The sequence below is a fragment of the Antrostomus carolinensis genome, unplaced genomic scaffold, assembly GCF_000700745.2.
Source record: "Antrostomus carolinensis isolate BGI_N321 unplaced genomic scaffold, ASM70074v2 scaffold16387, whole genome shotgun sequence".
Taxonomy (NCBI): Eukaryota; Metazoa; Chordata; class Aves; order Caprimulgiformes; family Caprimulgidae; genus Antrostomus; species Antrostomus carolinensis.
In genome coordinates this window covers 16414-43893 of record NW_010325484.1, presented here as the reverse complement: position 1 = coordinate 43893, position 27480 = coordinate 16414, and the positions used below count along the sequence as shown (strand labels likewise).

Below are 27480 nucleotides of genomic sequence, written 5' to 3'. Positions count from 1 at the left end.
AGCATAACTGGCTAGTGCTCGCGTCCCCTAGGATCAAGCTGACATCAAGGACTCGACCTCATTATATCTATTAACTTTTTTTTTATTCTCTGCTTGCTATTTTCAGAATCAAACCACAATCTCCAGTATCAACACGCAGCACAGACAAGGTTGGAGGCAAGAATTTCTCACCAGGTGCAGAATGGTGAGTGTAATTGGAAATTATAGCTTGCAACTAAAACATACTACTTCTTTTTCTCCCCCCCCTCCTCTCTTCATGCTGAAACTGCCATCCTCTTAAAAAGAGGCATGATTTGTGACATGCAGTGCCTGGGGCCTGCGAATCCAGAGCAGCTTGCATCCTTGTCTAGGAGACTGAAGAAACAGTCATCTGTTTGACTGCTGTACAATTTTTATTTTTTTTCCTGGCTGATAAGCTGGTATTAGAAGTCAGGAATGCTATTTTTGCCATATCTGGCCCTTTAAGAGAAGGTGGCAATCAATGAAGGAAGCCTCCAAAAGTTACACTGGCACTGGACTGAAATGGTGGCAGCAGCCTCATGGGCACGGCTCGCCTGGCCGGGCTGCAGACTGCAGGGTAAGCAAAGAACAGAAGATTTTTCTGCACCCATTAACAAATGGCACTTTAGCTCAGACTGCAAAGAAGGACACCGGCTTGGGGCATCCATGGTGAGACCATCTCAGTGACATGGAGCTGGTGGAAACTGCACGCTAAGGCTAATTTAACCAGCTACCAGTGAAAGAACAACTTTCTGTCACTGTAGATTTTAAATTAGCAAGCTCTCAGCTATAGAATCTGTGACCAATTACTCTCTGCTCCCCCCACCCCAAACATCTGGTATTGTAAAATCGAGTTCTCCGCCTCCAGGCGACAGTGCATCGCTGCCTGGACAAATCGCTGCTATCCAGATCAACTCCTTACTTTTTCTTTTAAAAATAATTACAGCCAAAAAAAGCCAAACCATCAAGTCTTTTATCATTAGTATGAATGCTCATCTTGTCTGCCTTCAGACAGGAGTATGGGATAAGCCAGCTTTGGGGAAAGACTCTGGATGAGAAATAAGTAGAATTTAAATTTTACCTGTTCTAAACTCAATGTATCTGCCTAGCCTTTATAACAGGTCAAACAGATGTGCTTGAACCTTCAGTTAAACTAATTTTGTTTTCTCATACAGGCAAAGCTTCAGAGCAAGGGTATGAAAAAGAGATGATAACCTGGTACACTCTCCCCTTTTAGCCACTAGACAACCTTCAGTCCCCAGCACCCAACTGAAGATAACAAGCCTCAACAGATTTAATCCCAAGCAAATCTCAATGGTAAGTACATGCCATAAGCTTGTCTTCTCAACTTCTAATAATGTAAACATTCACTAAACTATCCAAAGGTAAAAAGAAAATAAACTTTAAAATATGTCATTAGAGGAAAGCACAGCACAAAGGTAAGATGTTACAGGTTGCATGCAAATCAGTTTAAAAAAAAGAGAAGCAAAAATATAGTTTCTTGTGTATTTTGTTCATTGGCACACACTCCTCTGGACAGGGCAAGGATCCTTCTCCTGCCAAGTCCCATGAGGAAAAACCTCTGAACTTCCAAGTGGAGTTGGTCTTGCAGCCACACTCCCAACCATTCTCCTGGATTTGCACATTACTAACACTGGCAGGAAGAATGACTGGGACATTTGTAGGCTGCCAGAATCCTCTTAAGGGTGAACTTTAAGCACAAATATGCCCTTAATTAACTAGAAAAGAGCTGAGAGTTGGGAAAAGAAGCCAAAACTGAGACACACCCTAAAAACATTCCCAGCTGGAATGAGAATCCCCAGCCTGAGACATCTCAGATCTTGGTCACACATGGGAAACATGGCAGCTTAGAACTACAAACCTAGATGTATTTTCTGCAGCTGTTAAGAGCAGATGTAAGTAACAGTGAGTGTGAGAAACAGCCTGAGCTGTCTGATGATGTCATTGTAGCGACACTGACCGTACTTCAGTCTGTTACTTGTGCTGGGGAAAGCAGCCCTGAATTTTATGGCTTTGTCTAGGAGTAGGAAGTAGTGAAGCTTAAAAGATCTACAAAAACACGGGAACTGGGTACCCTGTCAGACATTTACCTGCTGAGATGTGTGCAGCAGACTATGGTGGGCACTGGGCTGGGTGGCCTGGAAGATCTGGACAAGAATTCCAGGTCCCATTCATGCTACATGAGCAAAAGTTTGCTCTGTGGCCACAAGGCTGAAAGTGCATTTAACCTATGGATTTTGATAGATTTTCTTCTCATAGTTTGGAATTGGTGGAAACTGTTCTCAGGTATCCCAGTGTCTCAGTGATTTGCTGTGGTCTGGTTACCCTGCTCAGCTGTGGTTACTGTGTCAGCAGACAAAAGGAGTAGGCAAGGACAGGCCCTCAAATAAAGTTAAGTAAGACACAGAGTGACACCGATTACTGACCCAAAGGTGCAGAAAAAAAAACCAAACATGTGGGCAGGGTGAGTGGGGAAGGAGGTGGGCACAGGACACTAGGGGAGAAAGCAAAGAAGTGTTACCTGCTGCATCCTGAACTAAGGGAACGTCACTTTTTACTGGAGTTGGAGTGGCAATGATGGGCGAAAACCCAGCGGTGCTGGCGGCAGGCATGACAATGCCTCTGCTGGATCCAAGAGTGGCACTGAGCAGAGAGTATGAGAGACAAGATGGAGAGAAAAGATAGGGGAGGGTGGGAAGGGGAGACCTAAGCAGGGCTTGTGAGAAAGATGGAGGCAGAGATGGTGGTTGAGGTTGTGGTGCATTGTGGGCATCATCAGCAGCAGCAGTAGCAGTAGAAGGTACCAGGCAGCCTGGAGAATGTGGAGAGAAAAAAAGCAGAAAAAAAAAAGAAAGAAAAATAAACAAAACAACAAAACCAAATGAAAACAAACAAAACAAAACAAAAAAGAACTGAAATGAGAACCCAAGAGCAGAAGCAATATGATGAAAATGGAAAATACATTCACAAATGTATGAAACAGAACTGTAACAGAGAAGAAACAGAAGGTGAGGAACTGACAGCATCAGAAGAGGAGGGTTGTCCCTGCAGAAGGTAAGGTGGTTTTAGTGGCATGGGGAAGAGCCACAGGCTTCCTGCAGAAATTCCTGCTTGTTTGGTCCTTGTTGATGTATATGGTGCCAGCTTGTACCAACTAATATCTGTAAAGGGTGGTCCTGTACTCTGGGCAGGTGAAGTTGCTCACTACTGGGTAGTGGTGGGGGGACACTTCCTAGGAGTGTGACTCGAGCCAGACAGCACAGTGACACAGGAGAGTGCCAGGAGCCAGCATCCCACCAGAACTCTCTGGAGGAGCTTTAATGTCATGGGGCAACCACTGTCATGACCCAGCAGTGTTCATACAACATACTGTTAGATGTGCTGTATCATAACCTTCATCTAACTGGTGTGGGAAAGAAAAATAGGAAAATGTGTACAAAATTAAAGCAAACTCAGTGAGGCAGCCTGCCTAGAATGTAACATTTAACCCTGGGAAGGACAGCTAAGAGATCTCCGGATCACCACGAGATGATAACAGAATCCATACAAGGTAGCTGACTACTGAACAGATAACCCTGAATACAGGGCAGTGGGAGATGGCTACACATTATCCTGGCAAACAGGAAACAATGGCAGAAACTTACTTCCAAAAAAGAGGGGAGGATGGAGGTTTCCTCTGTGCAACACTGCACAAAGTGGAACAAGAGTTTTCACATGAGGAAGGGAGCTCAGTGAGCTGCTTTTTTATGTTGAGTTCTGAAGATGTGGGAGGTTTTTTTCCTCCGTGTATATAATATTTGTTATTGTACAGTCTTTTTGTAGCTCAACAGTATAGGAAAGTGCCTGACTTCAGATGTTGCACAAGGAAATACAAAGGGATATCAGGGGAAATGCCCAGTACGGAACAGGCCCACAAGTGTTTGGTGGTTTTTTTTGGGTTTTTTTTACATCAGTTATTAAAATACATCCAACTCCAAGACACAGAATAAAAACCTCTCCTCAAGGGAGAAAAAAGATACACTGTTAGTTCATGGATGCTCGAGGTGCACATTTTGATGGATCTCTTCTCAGAGATGGTGGAGGGAGCTAGGTTAGTACGAGGCACTATTGTGAAGCTGGTACAGTTTGTATTTTAAGGTGCAGTTGTCCCTTGGCCTCTCTTCCTGAGCTTATCTCCCAAGAGAGCACGCAACTGATGATCCATTTCACACACCCCCTCCCTCCCTTCTCTCTTACCTGCTGATGTACTTTCATTGCCCACTGGAGTGCTGGAGCAGCTGCGGTCCATATTGGAAGATTCAGAGGAGATGCCCCCAGGGCTACAGCCAGTGTAGTCCATATACTCATCTGTTTCCGTGTCCATCATGCTCGGGGGTCCCTGAAAGGAAGCTGGGGTTCCTGATGAGGCTGGGCTGGGTGCCATGCTGCCAACCTGGGGGAGATTTTCATTTCTTGGAGTGTGGCCAATAACCTGCAGCAAGGAAACAGGACAGGGATTTTCACACCAAAAGCAAGATGCCAAGACCAAACCCATCTGTCTGCACGTTTCTTTCTCTGCCACAGTTCACGAGGGATAGTTGGAACATGCTCGTGAGTGGAACCCATGGCACTGTGGCTAGGAGCGTGAATCTTCCTTCACTGGGAGCTCTAAACTTGGCACATGTATCCTGGCATGTGAATTGTGATGTGCTCAGAGGCTGGGAGTGTTAATCTTGGCACCAGAATCCTGTTGTGTGGATTCTGATGCATTCAAAACCAGGAGGTGTTAATCCTGGCATTGCTACCTTACTGTGTAGGTCCTGCTGCATTTAGAGCCCGGCAGTACAACTGCCATGACTGTCCTCGCGCCTGCGCCCTGAGACACTGCGAGAGGGGGACACAGGCTGGAAGCAGCGACGTACGCGTACGCTGTGGACACAACACGCAGCTAAGCTGTTGTGGCCTGGCACAGTCTTCTCTGGATAGTTACATGGGTGGGTACCCAGCAGCAACATATATCCAAACACACCACTAAGTGCCTACTGAGCGCTAAGGAAAGGGAAAGACTGGAGTTAGGACAGTTTAGATGCAGAGAGGCAGCAGCGGCAGCACAGCGGTCGGGTTAGCTTTGCCACAGGCCCTGATTTGTAGTTTCATCTTTTGTTGTTTGCTGGACTGCCAAGCACAGCAGTAGAGTCAGACTAGCACTGTACGCTCCCGGGACTGCTCAGGCCACAATTACTACTTTCCCACTGCTGAAGCGAGGAGATGGAGGTCAAAACTAGCATTTTCTGCTCAGCATGTACTAGAATTCTTAGGGCTAGACTCAGCATGTACTAGAAGAGTAGTGAAGACAAATCTATTTGTTAAACCTCTCCTAAGTGATTGTTTTACCTAAGCTTTTTGTGTTCAGAATAAAAGCCACCACAACAGTAACACCAGTTCCTTGGCATCTGTGAACTCATTAAATCCAACAGCAGTAGACTTGAACAATTAACTTATTGACAGTACTTCATAACTAATAGGCACCTCTCATTCCCACGTTGTGGAATGAAAGGGGGTTTCCCATCTTGCATCTACAGATGATTCCTTTTGTTTTTTATATACCAGATGTCCGTAGGGTCAGATCAGTCACAGGCATTTAAACAAAACTAGCTTGTTTCATCTCCCAAGTCAATGGGGTTAAAGCAGCTAAGGCAGAAGAACCAGCAGGAGCTTGCCGGACCGCTGCCGTTCTGAGCAGCAGCTCAGTGCTGCAATTGGAACTGTTCAGTGTATTTGTGAAACAGACAAACCTGATCTCCCAGTTGCTGTCAGTTGTGTGTCAGAAAAGAAGCCACTGCATTGCTCTGCTGCTTCCTGAGAGAGGACTAACTAGATCAGTAAGGGAAGAGAAATTTTGGGACTGGTATTTCTGCCATCCTAGGTGGAAGCAGCAAATAATTCTTAATGTGCAACAGGAAATGTTTGCTTTAACCAGCACGTTCAGTTCTTCCACATCCTAAGCACTTTAATTTTAATAAGCCAATTGGTGTATATTGAGAGAGCAGAGTGTGCAAGCTGTAAATATGAGTATTTTAATGTTATCCTTCTGAATTTTTTTTTTCTCCATAATTCAAGGAAAAGCTAGTGACACTAAGTAAAGCTTTGCTGTTTATGCTTCACCATCTTTTCTTGTACTGTAGGAGTCCAGCCAGGTAAAACTAGCATCCCCCAGTGCAGACATGGATCCTTAACCCTTTGGGTACGAGTATCTTGGCACTGCAGCAGTTCTACAGCACGCAATTAAAGAAACAACACTACATGTGTTAAATAACCAGTGAAGTTACCTGAGTAGGAACACGATCAAAGTTCTTCCCCAGCATCCTTCTCATGTGCTTTCTAGCATGGGATGTCATTTGGTGCTTGAGCAGGAAGGAGAACTGGCAGCCCTCTCGAATGCAGTGGAAGTGGCTGTTCACCTGGTTGTATTTGCAACCTATAGATACAAAAGCACTATATGTAGGACATGAAAGGTACCAAGAGGGAAAGGGACCGTAGGGACAATGATCTGGAGATGGGACAAGGCTGCTGCTACATGGATTTCTGGTGGATTGAAGATTATCAGTGATCACAGGTTCTTCAGGAGCAGTCCTGAATGAAAAAAAAAACCATGATCTTTTGCCTGCTGAGCAACTGCAAGAGAGGGTTACAGTGTACAGGCTGAAAAAGTGAGCCTGAGCTGCAGACTAGTCCCATCCCTCTTTATTTTGTGATAAAGAAAGGAACAGTACCATTACATCTAGTAGTGCCTAATGCTCTCCAGTCTTAGCTAGTGCCTCTTCCTTTATAAAGAGAACAAAACCAAGACATTTAACTGTATCATACAAGTTACAATCAAAAATACATGCTCATAATTAAGATTAGCAATGAAAAGTTCTTTTTCTCTTTTTGCCTTTAACTGTGCTCTCAGAAAAGCAGTCTCTTGAAAGCTCTGTCTCTGGACAGCGTACGCTCTCTGGTCAGATAGAAATGAGCCAGGAAGTGTTTTTTGCCACTCCAGATTTATTGTGTAACAGGGGCAGCTCCTAAACAACAAGCTATCTATATGGGTGCTGGCATATAGCGCTTGACACAGTTAGCTCCTCATGGACTGCCAGCCATGCTGGGAGTTTGTGTATCTCATTAACAGGCATCCTAAACAGCTACATTCTATAGCTGATAAATAATGCCTCATTGCAGTTAAAACACAGCTAGATCTATAATCAGCTCTGTCTGCTCTCCATCATCCCTTGGCCACACCCTTACACAGGGGTACAGACCTACAGACAGGCTGTTTTACTCGTCTGTCTACACCCATCCACCTTTACTTATATATGTATGTTTCATCTCTCTCCACCCATACATGTGTGCATGTATTTATACGTGCACAACCATACATATTAAAAAAAAAATTATCCTGTTCAGAAACATTCACCAGTTTTCTGCACCTGCTATATATACATATGCAACATAAAAAGCACAGAGATGGACAGAGAAGGAGACGTGCATTTACACGTTGGTGTAACCATATACACCTACACCAGCCCATCATACTGCCTGTGTCTACACAGGCAAACGCAGAATGCTGGCTAAACACATGTTTACTGCACAGCAAGCCCAACCTATAGGCCTGTGTACATACTGCTGGCTGCATGTACCCCACTGCTCCCAAAAATAAATGCTGCTGACACACGCACAGCCTGCAGATGCCTCGCTGCCAAACAGCTCCTGAATCACCCAGCCCATCTTTAGCTCACAGATAGCGTTTTATGTGCATGCCAAGTTTATGTTTGTTTAGGTACCGCACTCCCCCACAGCCCCACCTCACCTGCCCTCCCCAGCACGCTGCACTGTTCTTTGGGATGCAGAACAAACAGTGCTGGCGGGACTGAAACAGTATCAGCAAAGGGCAGGTGAAGGCTCGCCTGTTGCCAGGGCGGCTGTGTAGGCTGGGTGTCATATATCATTGTCCTGCTTTGTCTAGCCCCTGCTATCACCTGAAACACCTAAAAGTTGAGTAAATAACAGCAACTGCTGAATCTCCTGACATGTGTAAATGAGCCCTAGGTAAGTACTGGCTGTGGTGTGTTGACGCTCATTACCCTGGTTACCACAAACAAGCTACCATTTGGGTATAAATTCTTGATGTATTCAAAGCTGAAAAGTAAAGTTTGGTTCTGGTTATTGTGGTGGTTTCCCTGCTATGTGAGAGAACAGCACCCAGAGTTATTCTGCACCCCGGTTTTGTTTCAGCCTTTGTTCCAACCAGGAGCACCAGGGAGGACTGGGCCTGTGACACTGTTAAGCCAAAACACACCTAGAAGGGTTAAGTGAATCGCAGGCAGTCTGAGCTCTGCTGGAGCCACCTTGAGGGATTCCCCCCAGATCCAATCCCTGGATTTCAGCTCCAGCTACCTCCCCGGGAACGCGTTCTACTCTCTTGTTGTGCGTTTGTTTTACCAGCTTTACACTAGAGGCACTTAAGATTTAATAACTACTGCAGTGCTGCTAATAGTTTTGGCAAGTGGGCAAGCCACAGTCTGAGGCTGAGCCGCATCTCAGGTGTTTCCTGAGGCCGTGCTCTGGTGGGAGGCTGGCACAAAGACACAGCGCTGCATTACTGCTGCTCACAAGTGGCTGTAGAAAACAGTTTTGGAGGAGAAGGGAGTAGTTTATTGAACTACTACTCCACACCTCTATCTCTGGTTATTTGCCCTTTGGCTTTCAATAAGCTGCACTGGTAATGGCTTAAAAAAAAAAGGTTTAATTTGAGGCTGTCTGGAATCAGGGAAAGCAGCAGCCTCCTTGATACAGGAAGACCTTCACACAAGGCGCTCATCACAACAGGCATTTCCCCCGTGCTTTTTTTTTTTTTAACTCCTAAGAGCACCCTTAAACTCCACCCAACACAAGCACTAGGCCCAAAAGAGTACAAAGTAAAAAAAAAAATGCAAACAAACAAAAAAAAGGCCTTGACAATTAGATAAAAAGGAAAAAAAAAGGGGAAGCTGTAGCTCTAGACAAATACAGAGATAGGTGTGTGTGTATATATATATATATATAATCCTCTACATTACAGCTTCTGTCCATTTAACTCGTGTCTATTTGGGAAAACATGCTTCAACTCAGGCAGATCAGGAACTGCTTTCTGTTTTGTTCCATTTCTTGTTTTGTGATTTAATGTCCAAATCTTAAGCTCTAACTCATGGCATTCTTAGCCTGGACATGGGACAGACCACATGAGAAAGGTGATTGAGGAAAGAGAAGAAAACTCACCTAGTCTGCCACACTCTTCTCGCTTGGTAAAATACTTGAAGCCATTGGCTGCCCTCCTCTCTGCCTTCTCATGTTTTTTCACGTGCCAGGGCAGCTTGGTGGTGATGTTAGTCACAAAGTAGCAGCCAGGACGAAGACAGTGGTAATGCCCTCGCATCCTGAATTCACAGTGCTGGAGAGGAGCAAACAGGCAGGTTGCTTTAAGCATATCTAAAACAAATGCACTCTCATCCACCTGCTACTAATGCTGTCCCTCTGAACTGATGCTCTAGATCACATCCACTTTATCTTCCACAGGCTGCAATGCAAACTTCTTCCCTGTCATGTATTTTGTATCACTGTCACGTATTCTGTATTGCACTATTCTGTGCTGAACTAACCCAACCCTAACTCGACTTTCCCTGGTATTCATCATAGATGTCTCTTAGATCATTCTAGTTGCCTTGTCCACTTCACCCAAGTCAAAGAAACATAAAAGCAGTGTGATTTTCAATTTGATGGAAACCAAATACTTTGCTAGACCACATAATTAACGCCCTTCCGTGATTCTGCAGTTACACTCAGCCTCACTTGCTGTCGGGTGGTCTACCTGCTCTTTCCCATTCTTCTCCCGCACACACGCTCTGGCTAGAACACAGCTGCTGAATTGTTCTTACCTGGTTCGGACAGAGACACTGCAGCGAATAATAAGCAAACTGGTCTCGCACATTCACCAGATTATTGTTGGGGTTGATGTGGTCCAGGCAGTGGGATTCTGCTTTGCCAGAGGTTTTGCACACATACTTGCAGTTCCCAAAGAGACAGTGGAAGTGGAATTTGTTGGCGTACTTGCAGTCCGTTGCCAGGCAGGGATCACTGGAATAAATCCAAAACTCAATCATCACCTTCACTCATTTCACACATTTGTTTCTTTGCCAAAATTTAATTCAAGGGGAGCCCAGCTGAAGCCTCTGTTCCAAACATGGCCTACGGATTTCCCATACCCACCTTCCTCCTTAGTAAAACTGATGCTGGCAACACTACTGCAACTGCACCAAGCTAGTGCACTTTCTCAATCAAGATTATCAAAATACAGCAGTGCATGGTGGGTTCTGTAGTCTTTGAGGGCCACACTTCCAATCTAAAGCTCTCTAATGCTGTTTCTTCCCTTCTGCCTGTACTTACCTCAGTGGGTTCAGATGGTTTCTGCCATCTCAGTTCTGTGTAACTGAAATGAAACACTTGGGCATGCACACTGCCAGGGCTTCCCCCGAAAACTGGCAGTGGCCTATTTAATCGGCTAAATGGTTTTGGTACCTTACTGCCCCCACCCTTTCCGTGGATTTCTGGCTGCACAAACAGAGGTAGCTGAAGATTGATCTCTAGGATCCCAAGCACTGTACCCAGTGGCACCTACTCAGATATCTGAAAGCAGACAAATGGCAATACACGACCCAGAGACTGATAATCCACCAGCCTGAATAACTAAGTTGTGATGTCTGACCTGATCCTGGGCTCTTGTGTCCTGCAAGCACAGAACTTCTGTGCCCTTTTCTGTCTATGTAACAGAAACACCCTCATCACAGCAACGCTGTGAAGCTTCTTTCTTGTTTTAGAAGTAGTTCAGCAAGGTATGTTACCTTCTGCCAAACACCTCCCTTGTCAATTACTCTGTAAACTAACACTACAAAAGCAGATGCACAGAATTTAAGGAGAATCATGACACTGGTATGGAAGTTTGGCCAGGACAGCAAAACTTTGACAAATCAGAAGTGAGCGAGCACTGCTCCCTCTTCCTAGAGCTGCTGAGAGACCTTTTTCTGGTAAGGCAGAGTCCAAGCTCTTGTGCCCCCTCCACTATCTGACCCCCAGTCTTCTTCACTGAAAAAAAAAAAAAAAGCAGCTGTATTCCGAGTTACAGATGGCATTGCTAGGAAAAGGCCACAGAGCTTACTAGGGACAAATCCAGGAGAAATCCACTAAGCTTCCTTTTCAGCAATCTGTAAACATCTACTCTTAGTTAATTCTGTGTACTCTGCTGCAGGAACACCTCACCTTTGCATGACTGAGCACTCAGCTGCCCACTGATTTCTGCTCAACTACTGACGTTGTAGTCTCAGTGGCAGAAGCCTCAGACTTGCAGCAAGATCTGGAGGTGGGTGACTCAGGTTTCATCCAGAAAACTTTAAAGATGCTACACTTCCTCTCTAGCCTTCAGTGTCAAAAATACTGCAAAGATGCATATATTTCTGTACACCTCTCTTGAGGTATAAAAAAGGCTTCACTGATAGGTCAGCAAGTTTATTTCTCCTATAAACTCATACCTGAAAGTGCTCCCATATGTACTCAAAAATTGTTTTTTCCCTAGGATAACTGAAGGTATTTTCTAGACTTTATAGAAGTAAATAATCTGTGAGATAAAGCCCAGAGTACTTTCTAGACAGAAGGTCTCTCAGTGGGTGAATACAGTTGTAGTACTACAGCTCTGAGGAGCAGTAAAGAGGGGATTTAAAGGCTGGAGAGGACACAAGGAGACAAGCAGCATCTACAACTTACTTCTCCTGGAACTGGAGAAATCCGGGTTTGACCTGAGGCTTGGCATTCTCCAGGGAAGTCGTTGCCAAGGGTGAAGTTGCCAGGTTAGGCACTGATGCTGGGATCTGAGGCATCTGGGGTATGGTTGAAGCCAGCTGCTTCCAAGCTAGCAGTGTGGGGGCAGAGGGAACAGTGGCTGGACTTGGAGTGGGCACATCGAGGGCAGGAGCACTTGCCATGGTGACAGAAGCAGCAGATGGTGACGAAGGGGCCAGTGAAGCCTTATTCTCAGTAGTAGTTGAGAAGGGAGACTCAGAGTTACTTTTCACAGTTCCACCCTCAGTTCGGAAGTGAAAACTGCAAAAAGACAGTGTAATTCAGACATAAATCCTTGTCCACTGCCTGTAACTAGTATTATCCAGCCTACAGTTCTGGCCACCCAACTCTGGGCTGTCTACTATCCAAAATTATGTGAAATGACAAAGGGTTTACAATACAAAACATGGCAAGGTGAGAAGGAGGTTGCTGTTGGGCTGGACAGTTTGTCTACTTAATTTCAAGATCTTTATCCACATGATGTGAACCTCTTAAACAAAACCATAGAAACTAAGGGCTGGGGAAAACTAGTTAAAGGGATTTGTCATGACAAGACGAAGAACAATAAAATGCTTTCTACACTGCAGTGATGGAGAGCCGTCTGTATCCAGTGACAATGGTTGGGTTTACAGGATCCTCTCATATTTTCTTATTTCTTTGTACATTGTATTTGTGTGCTGTGAGAAATACGGGTCTTCTTGAACAACACTGTCAAGTAGGCTATGGAAAAAACACAAAATGTCCAATTCTCAGCCTTGCCAACACCGTCAGAGACACCTCTTTTCACAAGTTGAGAGCATTTATTGTGAAATTAAATTAAAGAGAACATAGTGTTCTGCAAAAATTTTAGCTGAGCACATTTACACAGGAAGCATGTGGAAGTCCAAATTGCTGCCCTCAGGACTGCCCACGTTCCTGCTCTTGCACAGTTACTCAGTAAGGTCTCTCTCATCCTGCAGTGTGTGTGGTGTAGAGTTTTCTCAAGGTTTCCCGAGATGTGCGCTCTCCTACTTACTTGGCGTGCTTGATGGCTCCATCCAGGGTGCTGAAGAGGGCACCGCATTCCTCCACGACACAGTGGAAATGCACCTTATGGAGAAAGTCACACTGCGCATCGCAGAAATCCTTGGTACCAAACCTGGCCAAAGCAGACAAACAGGCATCTTACTGAGGGCCCCAGAAGAGAAGTGGTGTTGGAACAGACATATTTTCTTGGTTTTTCAACTCTACTACCATTCTCTTTTCTAATGTCACTGTCCCTGCTGCACAAACAGCACTGCTGGCATTGTTGCTTCATTATTGCCTGTTATATAGATCTGAACACGCAGAGCAAAAGTCATCATTTAAGATGTGCCTCTTGTCATATCTTAGGTGACAAGTCTCATCATATCTTAGATGACAAACAGTCAAAAGGGTAAAAACAACTAAGCATGGTTTCACTGCTCATCCCCTGCTGAGATTCTCCAGACTGAGTAAGAGTAGCACAAATACATGTAATTTCAGGAAAACTCCAGAATCACAGGTAATCGAGAAATTAAGTGAAAAACACTGGCAGGAAGGATCTGAAACTTAACAGGGGAATCTTGCATAATTAAAATACAACAAACTACAATTGCTCTGATGAGCGGGAAAGGAAGAAACAAACAGCAGGCTGTGGGGTCTCAGGAGGGACCTCCTAACAATTTGAGGGCAAAGGAAAAAGAAAAAAAATTGTACTGGAGAAGGGAGGTCAGTAGACACAGAACACACACGGTCAGTTAAGGCTTGCAGGGAGAAGGTGAAGGAAAGTAAAGGTGTGGTAAGAGATGAGAAACCAAGTTATTGCAAGCCAAAGGGTTGTTTTATCAGAGACAAGAGGTATTGTACTTAGAAAGAAGGTCCAATAAAAATGGGAGGTGATGAGTCAAAAATGGGTGCCTTATAAAATCTGCTTTGGACAGGAAAACTAAAGACAAAGCAGACAATTAGGGGTAAAATGAAAACCTTCTAGAAGAGCAGATAAAGGGACTGGTTGGAAAATATGTACAAATCAGCCAGTCTGGATGATGTATGTCCTGAAGTGCAATGGAAATTAACTCACAAACTGATTGCATTACTACTTGCTATTTTTTAAACCACAGAGCAGAGGGAGGTACTAGGAAATTGGGAAAAAAAATAAATTATTAAAAATCTAGGTACTGGTTCTTTCGGGGGGAAAAAAGGACAAGTGATCTTTGGCAATTATCATACCTCTAGTCTTAACTTCTCCTTCCAGTAAAGTAATGGAACAAATATTAAGAGGGAGGAGAAAATCATTAAACATCTAGAGGATAAAGGAACCATGAGCAATAAACAGCATCAGGATTATAAAGAATAAATCTTGCAAGACAAATTTAATTGCTTTTTTTGATAGAATTACAAAATTAGTGGATGAAGGGATGCAATATATTTGGATTTTAGTAAAGCATTTTGATACAGTCTCACATATGCTTAGAATTAATTCAAATTGGCCTGGATGTGAATGCTACCTCATGGATTGAAAACTGGCTGAAGGACCGTAAACAAAGGCTAATGACAAACAGCAACATACTGAGCTGGGAGGAGGCATCTTGTGAACGCTGCAAGGATGACTTTGGTTAGGTCTGGGCTTATTTAACATCTTCATTAGTAATCGAGGAGAAGGAGTAAACAGCACGATAATGAAATTCACTGAAGATACTAAACTGGGAGGAGTTGGCAACACCAGTGCAAGAGGAGAAAAATAACACAGAGGCCTTGCAAGACAAGGGAGAAGGTTCAGAACAGGAGTGTCCTATTTGGAAACGTACAGCTAATACATCGGGGGGTGCAGGGTGGGTTTTTATACATAGAAGACTCATGAAAGCAACTTTAAAAGCAATCCTGTGTAACAGGGGATGGTAAACATGATACATATACATTATGCACTAGAGATGCAAACAAGGTACACAATTGTGAGCTGTATATATGGGGGCAGGAAGCTTGTTAGAGCTGGTGTGGTGCTACAGGAATGGCAGCCCAATTCTGCACCCGTTCAGGGAACGGCAAGAACAACAACATGATCAGCAGGGTGAAGAGACTAATTTGCAAAGTCAGATTAAAGGAAGTAAATAAGCTTGGTTAAATGGTATGCTAAAAGTCTGTGACTATCTGAAGAGGGTGAACTCCAATTGCAGAGAGGAATTATCCGCTGTGGTTCAAGGGGATATAACCAGGAGAACTGCAACAAAATTACAAAAAGGGAAATTCAGGCAGCATAACCTGAAAAAAAATTGTGATGGTGAAATGTGTTAGGTGATAGAATAATGCTGCCAGAGACAAGAAAATAGCCACACTGCTTGGCATAATTAAAACTAGGCTGGACAAAATGCAAATAGACTGCAGGGAAGGATCTCACACTGGCCAGGGGCAGATGGACTGGAAGACTTTCTAGTCTTCTCCACTGAAGCCTGTGATTTACAAAGTGTCCACAGGCGTTTGTAGGCAACTATCTGTGTCAGAGCCCAAACCCGTATGTGTCTGCCTGGGTGTATCTGTGTACGCTCAGAGCCTGTGTCTGTCTGGGCGTGTGTGTGCATGTGTCTCTGTGTGGGTGAGTTTTGTGTCTGTTCCATTTTCCTCTCCAGTATCCTTGTCTACAATAAAACCAGCAGAAACCATCCCAGTTCCCGTACCCCTTATACTCCCTTATGTTGTTTCAGTGGCCTACTCATCAGAGGAAATGCCACAGCAAGCGTTTTAAGGCTTCTGTGATCTGTGTGTAATAACTAAATGTGGTCCAACTGAAGTGCAGTGCTAACAGCAAGCTGCAGTGGGTCTCCTGGACTTGCAGACCAGGGACATAAAGAGGAACCTAAGATGAAGTCTAGGCTAACAGGACTGTGTGAAGATCTGTGCTCGTAGCTGGCTTTCAAGATCTCTTTCCAAAATCATCCTACGTGGACAGATACTTCTTACAGGGCATTAACACCTACTGCAGCCAGCTGGGACTGAGGACTAAATGCTCTCCAGAAGGTGATCAGCATATCACAGAATTAGGCCCTTAAATTCAAGAGAACTCTGCATTCAAGTGTGAACTAAAGAGCCAGACACTTTGCAAAGGAAATAATTTTCCCTTTCCCCTATTCCCAGGTCCATGCTCTCCTTACCGGCGCAGGTACATCTTCCATGGCTCAGAGAGCTTCTCCTGGACAAGTGCCTTCACTGCCTTGCCCAAGTACTGTGTTGGCTCTCCAGCCCCAGCCTGGCTGCCCTCCCCTTCTGTCTTAATGTTCAGCAGGTTGCCGAGGCTGCCACTGCTCTTGGACATCTGGAACAAGAACACAGGACACTGCATCAAGGCCAGCACACAGCCATGGACACTGCCAGCCTGGATACCCTCAGAACTGGCCCACAGAAAGCTGTGTCTTCAAAGATTAAGAGAGAAGACAAGAAATCTGCGCAGGCTGCCTCAACTGCACCAGCAAAACTTAGTAACACCTCACTCTTCTGCATCCTCCACCCAACTATCACAAAGAACTGGGGTGCCCATCTAATATTCATGGCTCTTGTGTACAGTAATGAGGCATCATGTCTGTTTTATACCTGGGGAAACTGAGATGAAGAGAGACATATCCTATTTGAGTATGGAAAAAGGTGTGCAGGCTTAAACATTAATAACTCTACACAGTTCCTACTAAATGCTGGTCTCTTAGTACAGAGCTAATGATAGAACTAGTTTATTTAGAATCATTTTATCCCAGCCACAAGGATGTCTCCTTCTTCAAAGTGACTATCAGGTATATTTAGGGGTGAGAAGGGAGAAATCTCATTCAGCTGGGGAAAAATTCTGGCTCCATTTAAGTTCCTGGAAAATTGTTACTAACTTCAATAAAGAAATTATGTCACTTTCTGTGCTACATGGACACAGGCTCCACAAAGCAGGACTTGGGCTAACAATTTGCCTTGTGTGAAAGGCTTCAAATAGATTCTACACAGAGAAGGTTTAGAGGTCCAGGTGTATGATGGGCAGGATAGAAAAAAGAAGTTACTCGAGAGTGCTAAGAGAAAAACTTTTATTTCATAATAAACAATTTCTCAGACCCTTTCTTGCTTTGTTGTGCTCTCAATTACCTCCAGTAACAACAGTGACATTCACAGCATTAATAAAATGCAGAATTGGGCCCAATACTTGCATTATGAACTCCACCCACTTGAGGATCTCGAAGCCCTTTATAAATATCAGTTAATTAATCCTGACAGCCCCCCTGAATAAACTGCAATACGCTACAGGAACCCTGGCTATTTGAGGCTCTCTTAATGCTCCCTGAAGGTAAAGCCCCTGCTGCTATGGTAAAGGCTGCAACTCTTTATGGCTGGAGTCAGAAATTCAGGTCGTGTTTTTCCATCGGTGTTAGCTGGGCATTCAGCTTCTGTAAAGGGTTCTTTTTCCTAGACAAATAATGAAGAGTTCCCCCACAAACAGAAACTGTGTGCAGCAAGAGGAAGAAGCGAGTGTGATGTGTTCCTGAGTTCATTCTGCAATCCTCAGTCTTGGAATAGGCTCCTTCACATCGGTGGGCTCTATGCTTTGCTGGTTTATGTCATTGGTTAATCTCATTCCTTCTTTAAAAAAGGAACAAACCCAATGAACTCATCTTTTGTACCTGTGCTACACTTAACTTTGCACAACATAAAGAATCTTAGGTAGGGCTGCACACAAACAAATGCTTATTTCTAAGCATATACTTAAATCTCATATTCACCTGGAGATTTTCATGTGAAGTACCTACTGAAACAGAATTTCCCTGAGCTGGGGACCCCAGACAGCAGAGTTACTGAACAGATTTACTCAGTGGAGAAAGAGCTGCGTATCTGGTATCACTAAAGGGGCAATACGCAGGAACAAATTAAAAAACTAAGTTTAAAAGGGAACATCAAAAACCCAGTGTAGCAGAGGGCCAATGGAGGAGAAAAGTGGCATAAGGATAAACACAGAAATTAAACAACACAGGGAAAAGAGAGTGATGAAATAAGAGAGAAAGGAGGTGAGAGATTACTAGACAAAGTCACGTTGCCCTCTTGAGGGTTATATGGCCTTGATGCATTTAACGCCCAGAGCCAAGGGGATGGCAGTAGTTATGCCTGTAAAACCTATCACACGGTAGAATATTAAAGCACGGCTCAAAGGCTGCCCTGATCTCTACTGCAGTTGTACACAACAGCAAAATTAATCTCAGTACAGTAGAATTTATCATGTGAAAGAGAAATATATATTTGAGATGATGTATAATTTAAGGAAAAAGTAAGGAAAAAGAAACCGTGCATTATCTAAAATAAATATTCTAGAACATGGTAAAGTGGGCTCTGTTGGACATCGTTACTCACACCAGAAAGACAGAAATTGATGATTTTGGCTCAAAACTACTGATTTTTTTCTTCTCTTTCATGAAAACAAATTATTCTCCTCCCCCTCCTCTTCCCCCAATAAAAGAAAATGTTTTTAAGTAAATAAACAAAATGAGTAACTATAAAAAGAGAGCGACAGAGAAGTTGCCAGGTTCTGGAAATAAAAATAATAATAAAAAAAACCCCTTTTGGAGCCCTCCTCTGTCTAGAAAGGATGGAAAAAAAAAAGGTGTCAGAGGCTGCAATATATTTCTTCAGCCAGTTCATTAAATTAATTCGTAAGCAGTGGCTCTGAAATTATACCCGATGAAAAATGGTCTCAAAATTTAAATGGTACAAACTCATCTTATTAGAGGCAAAACATTAAAAAACAAACGCATCTCTTCCCCCCCCTCCCCACCATCGCAGCTTTAATTTCTCTTGGTGGGGGGAATGAAAGGCGTTTGATGGATGGCTCTTACCTTATTCATAAGCGAGGATAAAAGAGATGAATTTGCCGAGACTGTGTGGCCATTTGATTCATTACTGGAACACACAAACCAACAGGGTTTAGTTAAGATGTGCACAGGGACTGTGAGCACTGAGATTAATCCTTCTCCCTTCAAGCTGCCTCACTCCTCACCTGCTACATGCGGAGGCAAAGAATGATGCCCACCCTCCCTTGGGCAGGCCAAACTCTTACTTGTGATGGCCAAGATGGAGAGAAAGAGGGTCCCAAGTTTGCAGAATTTAGTTCTTTCAGCTGTTAAAATAGCCCTGACCTCTTCCTTCAGTGTCCACACCATCACACTTTTTAATTAGCTGACTCACAACCCACCCCATGTTTTACTCCTTCATCCCATTAGAACTTTCAAAAATAGGCCACAAAACCCAGGGGGATGCTGACAGAAGACTGATGCTGCCAGGGACACAGGCCCTCTCGCAGCAGAGAAGGCCTCTGGTCACAGCTAAGCATGTGCTGAAAAGCAACCTTAGCATTTCACGTGCATCAGAAACAGTTCTAGTTGACCACAAGTGCTGGAGTCCCAAACTGAAGGTTGTTTAATAAAGTATGGAAAGGAATGCATAGAAAGGTCAAAGCGGAGCAGGCTCGCTTATCCCCAGTATCAGCTCCTGTTTTCCCACACAGGAGAATCCCCAAACACTCTTGTTCTCAGTAGAGATGTTGAACAAGTGGCCACACGCTTTGAGAGAAGCACGTTCACATCTGCACAAGTGCAAAGACTCATCACTGTAACTATAGATTAGCACCTGCCAGACCCAGACCAGAGTTACCCAACTGTTCTGTGTGTCCAGTTTCTCTGGAAGGTGCCTCTCAGACCCAATTCAATGCACTGTTACATCACTGCAAATGCTCCTGCTAAAAGTGTGGTGAAGTGGCACTGGAGCAGCCCCCAATCAGCTCTTGACGACAACGTCAGGAGTATCGAAGTGAAGGATGGAGCTCTGCCAGTGGCTCGTTTTTCAGAGGGGAGCACAGGGGCTCTTGTCAAAGAGTCAGTAGATACTTGCTAGCCCAAAAGAAGGTCTGGAGAACATACACCTGAAGTGGAGTAGAGACAGCCTGCCATCTCCAGTTTAGGGGTGTCCAACTCAGCCCCTGTGAAATTGCCTTTCATCAACATGTTGTGTCCTCTCATGTTACAGGTACAGACACTTCTGAGAGCTCGATGCTGGAAAGAGCTAAGCCTGCCTGCCTGTGCACTTCTCTCACCCATGATCCTTGACGCTCAGGTCCAAGCTGTGCTCCTGCAAGGACTCCTGACTGGTGGCAGATGACGATCCCATGGCCTCCACAGGTTCCTGCTTCACCTGAACTGGATTGAACCGTCCGGGAACTGCTGGTTGTCCATTTCCTGCTTGAGAAAGACACCAAAATTAAATGCAAAAATTAAATTAAAATATGTAGGTCTAAAACGAGGTTACAGTGGCAAGTAAGTAAGTTAAATCACTAGCACCAGTGCATACATGGAAAAAGCAAAGAAAAAGTGTGGGGGGAGGGAAATGCTGGGATTGCTGGTCAGCGTTTATTGCCAAGCTGACATGATGGGTTCTGACGTCCACTCCAGCGTGGAAATTCTTCAAGTGATAATTATTGCAAAATTATGTCAAAGTTGTCCAGGCTATGGGCCCTTTAAAGGAGAAGGGCGGAAGGAGCGTGGGGGAGACCTGATTCTCTGCACAAACTGTCATAACTAATTTGTGGGGCTGCCTCTTAAGCGTTTATTAAAGACTCTGTTAATGCTGAGGCAATGTGGCAGCTTTCGACTGCTAGTCAAGCCCCCTTTCTCGTCCCCAATCCCAGCGTTGCCGTAGCGACAGCGATGGGCCACCACTGCGCCTGCCCAGCAGGAGCATCTGCCCCGTCGGGGCTATCGAAGGTGACAGCCAACGGGACCGGTTCGAACCGCGCGACCTCTTCCCACCGCCATCACGTTGTCCCCACAAAAAGGAGGGGGAACTCTTTCTTTTTTTGGGAGGAGGTTTAGTGCTGACCCCATGAGAGAAAAATTCAAATTAAAGGAAGAGAAAAAAAGAGGAAAGGAGGAAAAACCAGAGAACAAATTAAAGAAAAAAAAAATTGTGAAGAACAGCAAAGAAAAAAGGAGGGAAAAAAAGTTGCTGACAGGAACATGTCTGTAGAGCTTTTTTCCACAATCCCCAAGTGACTAAAATATTAATTTACCCTCCGGCAGTACAGCTGCCGGGGAGCTGCTTCTCAGACAGCAAGTGGCATTTTATTAAAAAATAAAGAAAATAGTTCCCTCAATGACCTTTCTCTGCTTTAGGAAACAATTTTTCAAATAATAATTTTAGCAGTATGTGAAATTTCCCCTCCCTCTTTAATCAGATCACTTTGTCCTACTCCCTCGTTTGCTCTTGGGTAGAAGGGAACACAGGCAGCACTCACATCCCCACCGGCCAGCATCCTCCTCTGGCCTTTCCACACCCAGGGAAGGAGGCCGTGGGGCAGCCCAGTGCCATGAGGTGCTGCCAGGCAGAGCCTCCCCTCCACAACCCCACGTTGCCCACCATGAGCTGACTATGTTCAGCGGGATATTGTGGAGGTCCCCCATGCTCTTGAGGGAGCCCCACATCCCTGCTGGCAGGGCTGGCCGCAGCCAACTACCTGACCCAGGTCTAGTGGCAGCAGGAAGAGCTCCGGGCTGCCCCAGGGGAGTTCTCATTCCCACCTTTTACCCCTCTCACGGAGCCACTCAGGGAGCTGCAGGGACAGAGAAGCATGGCTTGCAAGAACTGAACAGGAGAAAGGTCCGGTTTGTGGACTGTACCCACATCACCTCCAAACCCACAGCTGGGACGACAGAGCTGGGGCACAGAACCAGCCCCCCAGATCAGTAAAACAATTGGCAATGAGCTACAGGATCAACAACAGCAGGCCCAGCCAGGCTTAGGCAGCTGCATGGCCTGCAACTATTGACCAAGCTTTTTCTTCATTTCCATTTTTAATTCAGTGCCTCTCTCTTTTCAGCCCACAGCAAACTAGTTAATACTCGTGGCAACACTCTTCCTTCAGAGCTGGTAAGAGCTTACTCCATTCGTGGGCAAAGCTGTATTGCCTGCCTGTCTTCTGGCCCTGTGGGTACAGCCAGGCTCCACAGGAAACCATGCCAAGACTGCCCTCTTCAAGGGTTAACTGGACACGACCAAATTTATTCTCCCACTTCTGTTCCTTTACTACCTCCTCCCGACCTCCAGTCCCATGGACAACTAGGTGGCTTCTCATTCATTCCTCTCCACGTCATCAGGCACTGCTCTTCCTCCCACCACTAGCACAACTGATGAGGGTAACTCACCTGCTTCAAGTGCCACAGAGGGCTTGAGTGCAGCTGCTGCCAGCCTGGCCATCATAGGAGAGATTAATCCCTTGCTAGCAGAGATCCTTTCCATTATAGATGCTGCTGGAGCTGGAGAAGAAGTAGCCACTGGCTCACCAGATCCTGAAATGGCCTGGGATGAGGAATCTGCAGGAGCAGATGATGTTGGATTGGTGCCAGAAGAACCAGCAGCCATCAGATTAGCTGAGGTGGCAGGAAGTGGTGTAGAGACCCGACTGGGGATGATGGGGAAGAAGGATCCAGCTGTTCCAGGAAGTGCTGAGTTGGAGAGTGCCAGGGCCAAGGGTATATTGCTGGGAAGAGCCTGGGAGAGCAGGCCAGAGATCTTGGTGGCTGGTGTCATGCTGTTGGCAGACTTGCTGGCCTGTGAGGAAGCAAGCTCAGCAGCAGAGGAGGGTGCAGCTGGGACTATGAGAGAAACGGAAGACTGTTGACTGGTGGGGGAGGCACTCAGGCTGGAGTTCTTCGAGCTCATAGCGGAGAAGTCAATGAGGTCATCATTACTGGACTCCTCTTGCTCATTATCCTTGGACCCCAGCAGAGAGGCAGGTAGGCCCAGCACTCCCGAGCTCCGGATGTGCCGGCGCTCATGTTTGCGTTTATGGGAGGTCATCTGGCTGGTGGAGGTGAAGGTGAAGCCGCAGCCTGCCCTTATGCAGTGGAAGTGGTTGGTGGCCTTGCTGTAGACACAGCCTTCATACTTGCATTCCTCATACTTGTAGAACTTCTTGAAGCCATCCTTGGCATAGGCATCATCTTTGATGTGGTAGCTCTTGTGCTTCTCAATGTCACACTTGTTCTTGAAGGTGAATGTGCACCCAGGTCGCCTGCAAGGGCATTGAGGAGGAGAGGGTGGTTGGCTGTGGGCTAGGAGCACAACGCAACTGCTGTCACCTGCCTCCCTCTGGGATAAGGACCGGGGCCAGTGTGAGATGATGGCCCTGGCTGCAGAGGGGCTGAGGAGCTTTATGCACATTAACCTGTGACACCAAGGCAAGCAAAAATGCTGCCATGTGAGAGAGCTGGGAAGCTCACTGGACTCTGAGGAACAGCCACAATAACATGGGGACACAGGCACCCACCACTAAAAGTCCCAACCAAAACAGCAGCTAAACGGGACTAAGGTACAAACTGTGCTTTCCTACTCTTCCTGGGAACATAAGAAATCAATAGAAGAGCATTTGTGTATAGAAGGCAGAGTCTGGCCCTGAAAGGGGTGAGCTGCCCCACTGTTGGCTGGAGAGAACTCTAGCATGGAAGTGCCATTAGCAGTATATTAATGGCCTACCTCAGTCAAACTCTGAATGGCACGGCAAGCTCTTTACCAAATGATTCTAGGATGTATTTTCTACTGGGTACACTTTCCTCAGATCACCTCAGATCACACTCCTGCCTTCAGAGTGGTCTATGGCAAGATTCTGGAAATCACATCTGCCCCGGAGCATGAGTTCTCTCAAGAGCAGTACTGAGAAGGTCACAGCAGGGAAAATCAAGTCCCTGTGTATTCTCCTCAATTTATGACTTGGCAGAAGGAGGCAAACAGATCACACAGCTCTGAGGCAGGATTCCTCCCCTTCCCTGCTGTCTCACCTGCAGTGAAAGTGAGTGGTTTTCTGCCCGTAGAACTGGCATTCCACAGTGCCGCAGTCCTCTGTGGCACGGAACCGCTGAAACCCGTCGTTGATGAGCTGTGTGTTCTTCTTGTGGAAGTTCTCATGGGTCATCACGTCAGAGGTGCTTGTATAGACCTTGTTACAACCCACCTACCCCAGGCCAAAACAGGGAGTCATCAGCACAGGGTTTTAACAGCCTACCATTATTACCAGCAATAATAAACATACAAGCAGCACACACACATCTCACAGTTCCATTTGTGCACCTCTCCTAGGAGTATGAAGTCATAACTTTAATTCCCAGTCTAAAGACTGATAGAACAGTTGTGGAAAACCAAACAAACAACCCTCTGAGCATGAAACAGTAAGAAAAGAAGGGGAGGATGCAAAGGCTAAAAGGTCAGCTACAGATCATTATGCCTGCTTAGGGAGGCAGTAAGCAGGGCTCCTGCTCTTCAGGAGAAAAGAACACTGACAGATGCCATCACTTTTTGTTATCCTGGAGCGGCACGGAATGAAGTAGGATGTCCATCTATTTGGGGAATTACAAAATTGAGTGGGAATGAGTTATTTACCTCTTTAGTCCTGGGAGGTAAGGCAGGGTGGTGCAACATGAGGCCAATCTTTTGAGCTTGTAATATACAGGTTGCATTGTAGCAAAGCATAAACCCTGTGTTCCCCTGGTCTTAGCAAACGGGTGACTTTTTTTCCCCGTCACTGCTCAATACTACCACTCCAATCATTTTAAACTCGTGCAGCAAATGGGAATGGTGTGACGAGGAGGGAATGCTGAAAACCTGCCTTCCTCTGGGTAAAGCGGGCAACTTTGCCATATTGAGTAAAAAAACACTGGAATCTGAAAACGTCCTCAGCCCTGCTGAGGGAGGATTTTTTTTTTTCCTTTTTTTCTCTAGCACAACATGTGCCAATGCCTGCACCATCTCAGAAGTGAAGAGAACGAAAACACCACCTCTTAGTTCAGCCCAGGTTGATTCAAACAGGCAATAACAAAACCCATGACAAATACCCAGAAAAAAAAATAAAAAAGATCTCCAGCTATTTCCAATATAAAAGAGCCTCCCTCTCTCTGCACTGACACCTTGAAAAAAGACAGACCCTGCACAGCATTAAAAAAAAGAATTAAACAAAAACCTCCTTAGGAATAATTTGCAATGTGGCTCTTGGTGCTAAAGCCTAAAAAAATGTCAGTTTATATAAACAACTAACTGAATTTTATCCACACCAATTATGGACATAAAGAAAAAAAAAACCAGCATGAGATGGATGGCACAAATTCTGCCATTTAAGCAGTATTTTCTTTAATTGGGAGTTTATATTCAGACACCTTTCCTGTAAGACACTGCTTACATGGGCATTACTTTACTGGAAGACAGTGGGCACAGGGTGGAATTACCCATATATAGTTGTATAAATGAGGGTCTCTATTCAAACTCAGAGCGACTTAAAGCTGCGAAACTTTCCTTCTACTCTAAAAAAAATAAAAAAGATTAAACAAATTCCATCCTGGTCAATTGAAGAAAACGAACAATCAATATTATGGAAGCACAACAGAAAATGTCCTCAAGAGAAAGTCACATGAAGTTCCCAATTTATCAAATGTTGTAAGCACATGCTTAAAGCAGCCCCTATTCAGGACAGCACTTGAGTGCATGCCTAACGTTTAAGTATGTGCTTAAGCCCCATTGACTTCAGAAAGCTTACCTGGCTCCAAGTTAAACATATGCTGAAGTCTCTCCCAGCAAAGCATTTAAGCATGTGATTAGGGCCTTATGACTTTAACTGGGGTCTTAAACTGTTGGGATAGGGCAGGAAGCAAGACCTGAGTTTTCAGAACAGAAAGCTTTCACCAAGGGTTGCCTGATTATTCTGTTTGTAACTACAGCACATTCTCATGGCAATGGTTTAGGCCACAGTTCTAATGAAACAAGTACATATCAAACTCTCTAATGTGAAAAATGATCAGGGTAAAACCCAAACAATCTGGTGTGTCCGTGTCTAAAACCAGTGAAGGCATCACAGTTACATTCATGCAGCAATGCCAACTCTGGTTACACTGCTGTTGAAGCCTGGCTGGCTCTTGAAACAAAGCTCCCAGCTTACACCACAGACAAGTAAACTCCAGGACCACTAGTGAAGATGGAGAACCAGGGGTGTTTAGATATGTGATACTGAAGTTTAATTACTTTAGAAATTGATTATGAAGGAAATTAACCCAGTGTTAAAGGGCAGATATGTCACAGAAAAGTCTGATTTTGAGGGAATGACAGATCAGATCTGGGGAGAGGCTGTGCAGTGGCATTGCAGAGAAGTCCTTAAATCTCAGAGAACATATGACTAAGTTCAAGATTGTGACGAAACCCTGAGACCTGCTTTGCTTCACTGCGTGCACAAGGCTTCTGAAAACAGAGAATGGTGCTTCCCTTCACCCTTCCCAACACTTGGCAGGCAAGTGCAGTGAGGACAGGGCATTGACTCTTCAAAGAGGTGCCTGAATCAGAAGTGAGGAGGAGAGGCTACAAACGCTTAAAATGTCACCCCTTTGCCTCGGGCCAGCCCCTTGCTCTCTGACAAGGAAACGCTGGGCTGCCTGAACTCAAGAGTCCTTTCAGTCCACCCCAAAAAGGACACAGATCCAACCAAGGCTCTCCCTTTGCCCCGTGTCCAGCCCCTATTCCCCAGCCCAGGCGTTACCTGCATGCAGTGGTAGTGTGTGCTTTTCCCATTCAGGTGGCAGCCATGATAGTACACGCTACAGTCATCCAAGGGGCTGAAGCGCATGAAGCCGTGCTGGAGGGAATTATCACGTTTCTTGTGCATGTTGTAATGCCGAATCACATCCTGTTTACTAGTGAATCTCTGGAGAGATACAGAGACAGACAGTGAGACACACGTGATAGGGGTGGGTGAGTAATCCTGGGGGCAGGTTTTTTGTTGTTGTTGTTGTTAATAAACTTATGGTACCAGGAGTTTAAAGCTCAGCAGTAATCACCCCAAGAGAGTCAGATTAAAGGGGATTTGTGTGCATCTATCTTCTTGGTAAAGAGAAAGTCTATACACATGAAAAGTTGTAGAGTAAATATGACACAAGGGTGATGTCCAGAATACACTCCCTGCAGCTTTAAGACTGCAATTCTTCTAACATAATTTTAGCTGCTACTATCTCAAGAACTGCTATAGTTAGAAAGCAAACCAGTGAACTAAACAGCCTACCAGAGAGTAATCCAAGCTTCCAAATCACTCACTGCAGTGGTTAGCAAGACACTGGCTGCCACATTCATGTCAGACTAGAAACTGGGAAAAACACTGCTCTTTTCTAAGTATCTTCCCATTCTAAGTCTTCTGCCTCCCCTACAAGGTAGGATGGCTTTATTAGGAAAACAGAGACACGGAACTTTCTTCCAGTCACAGAAAAAGATGGTAGTAGAGCTCAGAGCTAAATCTGTATCACCAGAATATCCCTTTCATCCTCTACCAGCTTGAAGTAATGAAGGGGTACCCCACTGTCAGAGCAGGCTAAGTGCCTTTAAAATGAAGCTTTTCATTTCTGTTTCCCACAGACATCAATATTTAACAGTGAAGGTGGGAAAGTAAATCTGATTTTTTATTTTTTTTTAAGAAATCAATATCTATTTATTTTGAGGAGTAATTGAAAAGGCCTGTATTCTAATGTTTAACAACTTTTCTAGTCTCCCTCA

At 44.9% G+C, this 27480-nt stretch overlaps 1 protein-coding gene across 1 annotated transcript in view; it reads right to left on the bottom strand.

Moving 5' to 3' along the window:
- The window catches only part of CASZ1 (castor zinc finger 1), a gene marked incomplete at its 5' end in the record, with an annotated part of 39442 nt that overhangs the window by 2056 nt on the left and 9906 nt on the right, over positions 1-27480 (bottom strand). The window contains 13 exons of the mRNA XM_029085781.1: positions 2543-2833; positions 4258-4492; positions 6330-6478; positions 9298-9469; positions 9954-10152; positions 11833-12168; positions 12923-13045; positions 16053-16213; positions 18753-18816; positions 20006-20147; positions 22110-22978; positions 23742-23914; positions 26477-26641. Of these exons, the coding sequence (XP_028941614.1) occupies positions 2543-2833; positions 4258-4492; positions 6330-6478; positions 9298-9469; positions 9954-10152; positions 11833-12168; positions 12923-13045; positions 16053-16213; positions 18753-18816; positions 20006-20147; positions 22110-22978; positions 23742-23914; positions 26477-26641 (3079 nt within the window). The remainder of the gene's footprint in view (positions 1-2542; positions 2834-4257; positions 4493-6329; positions 6479-9297; positions 9470-9953; positions 10153-11832; positions 12169-12922; positions 13046-16052; positions 16214-18752; positions 18817-20005; positions 20148-22109; positions 22979-23741; positions 23915-26476; positions 26642-27480) is intronic.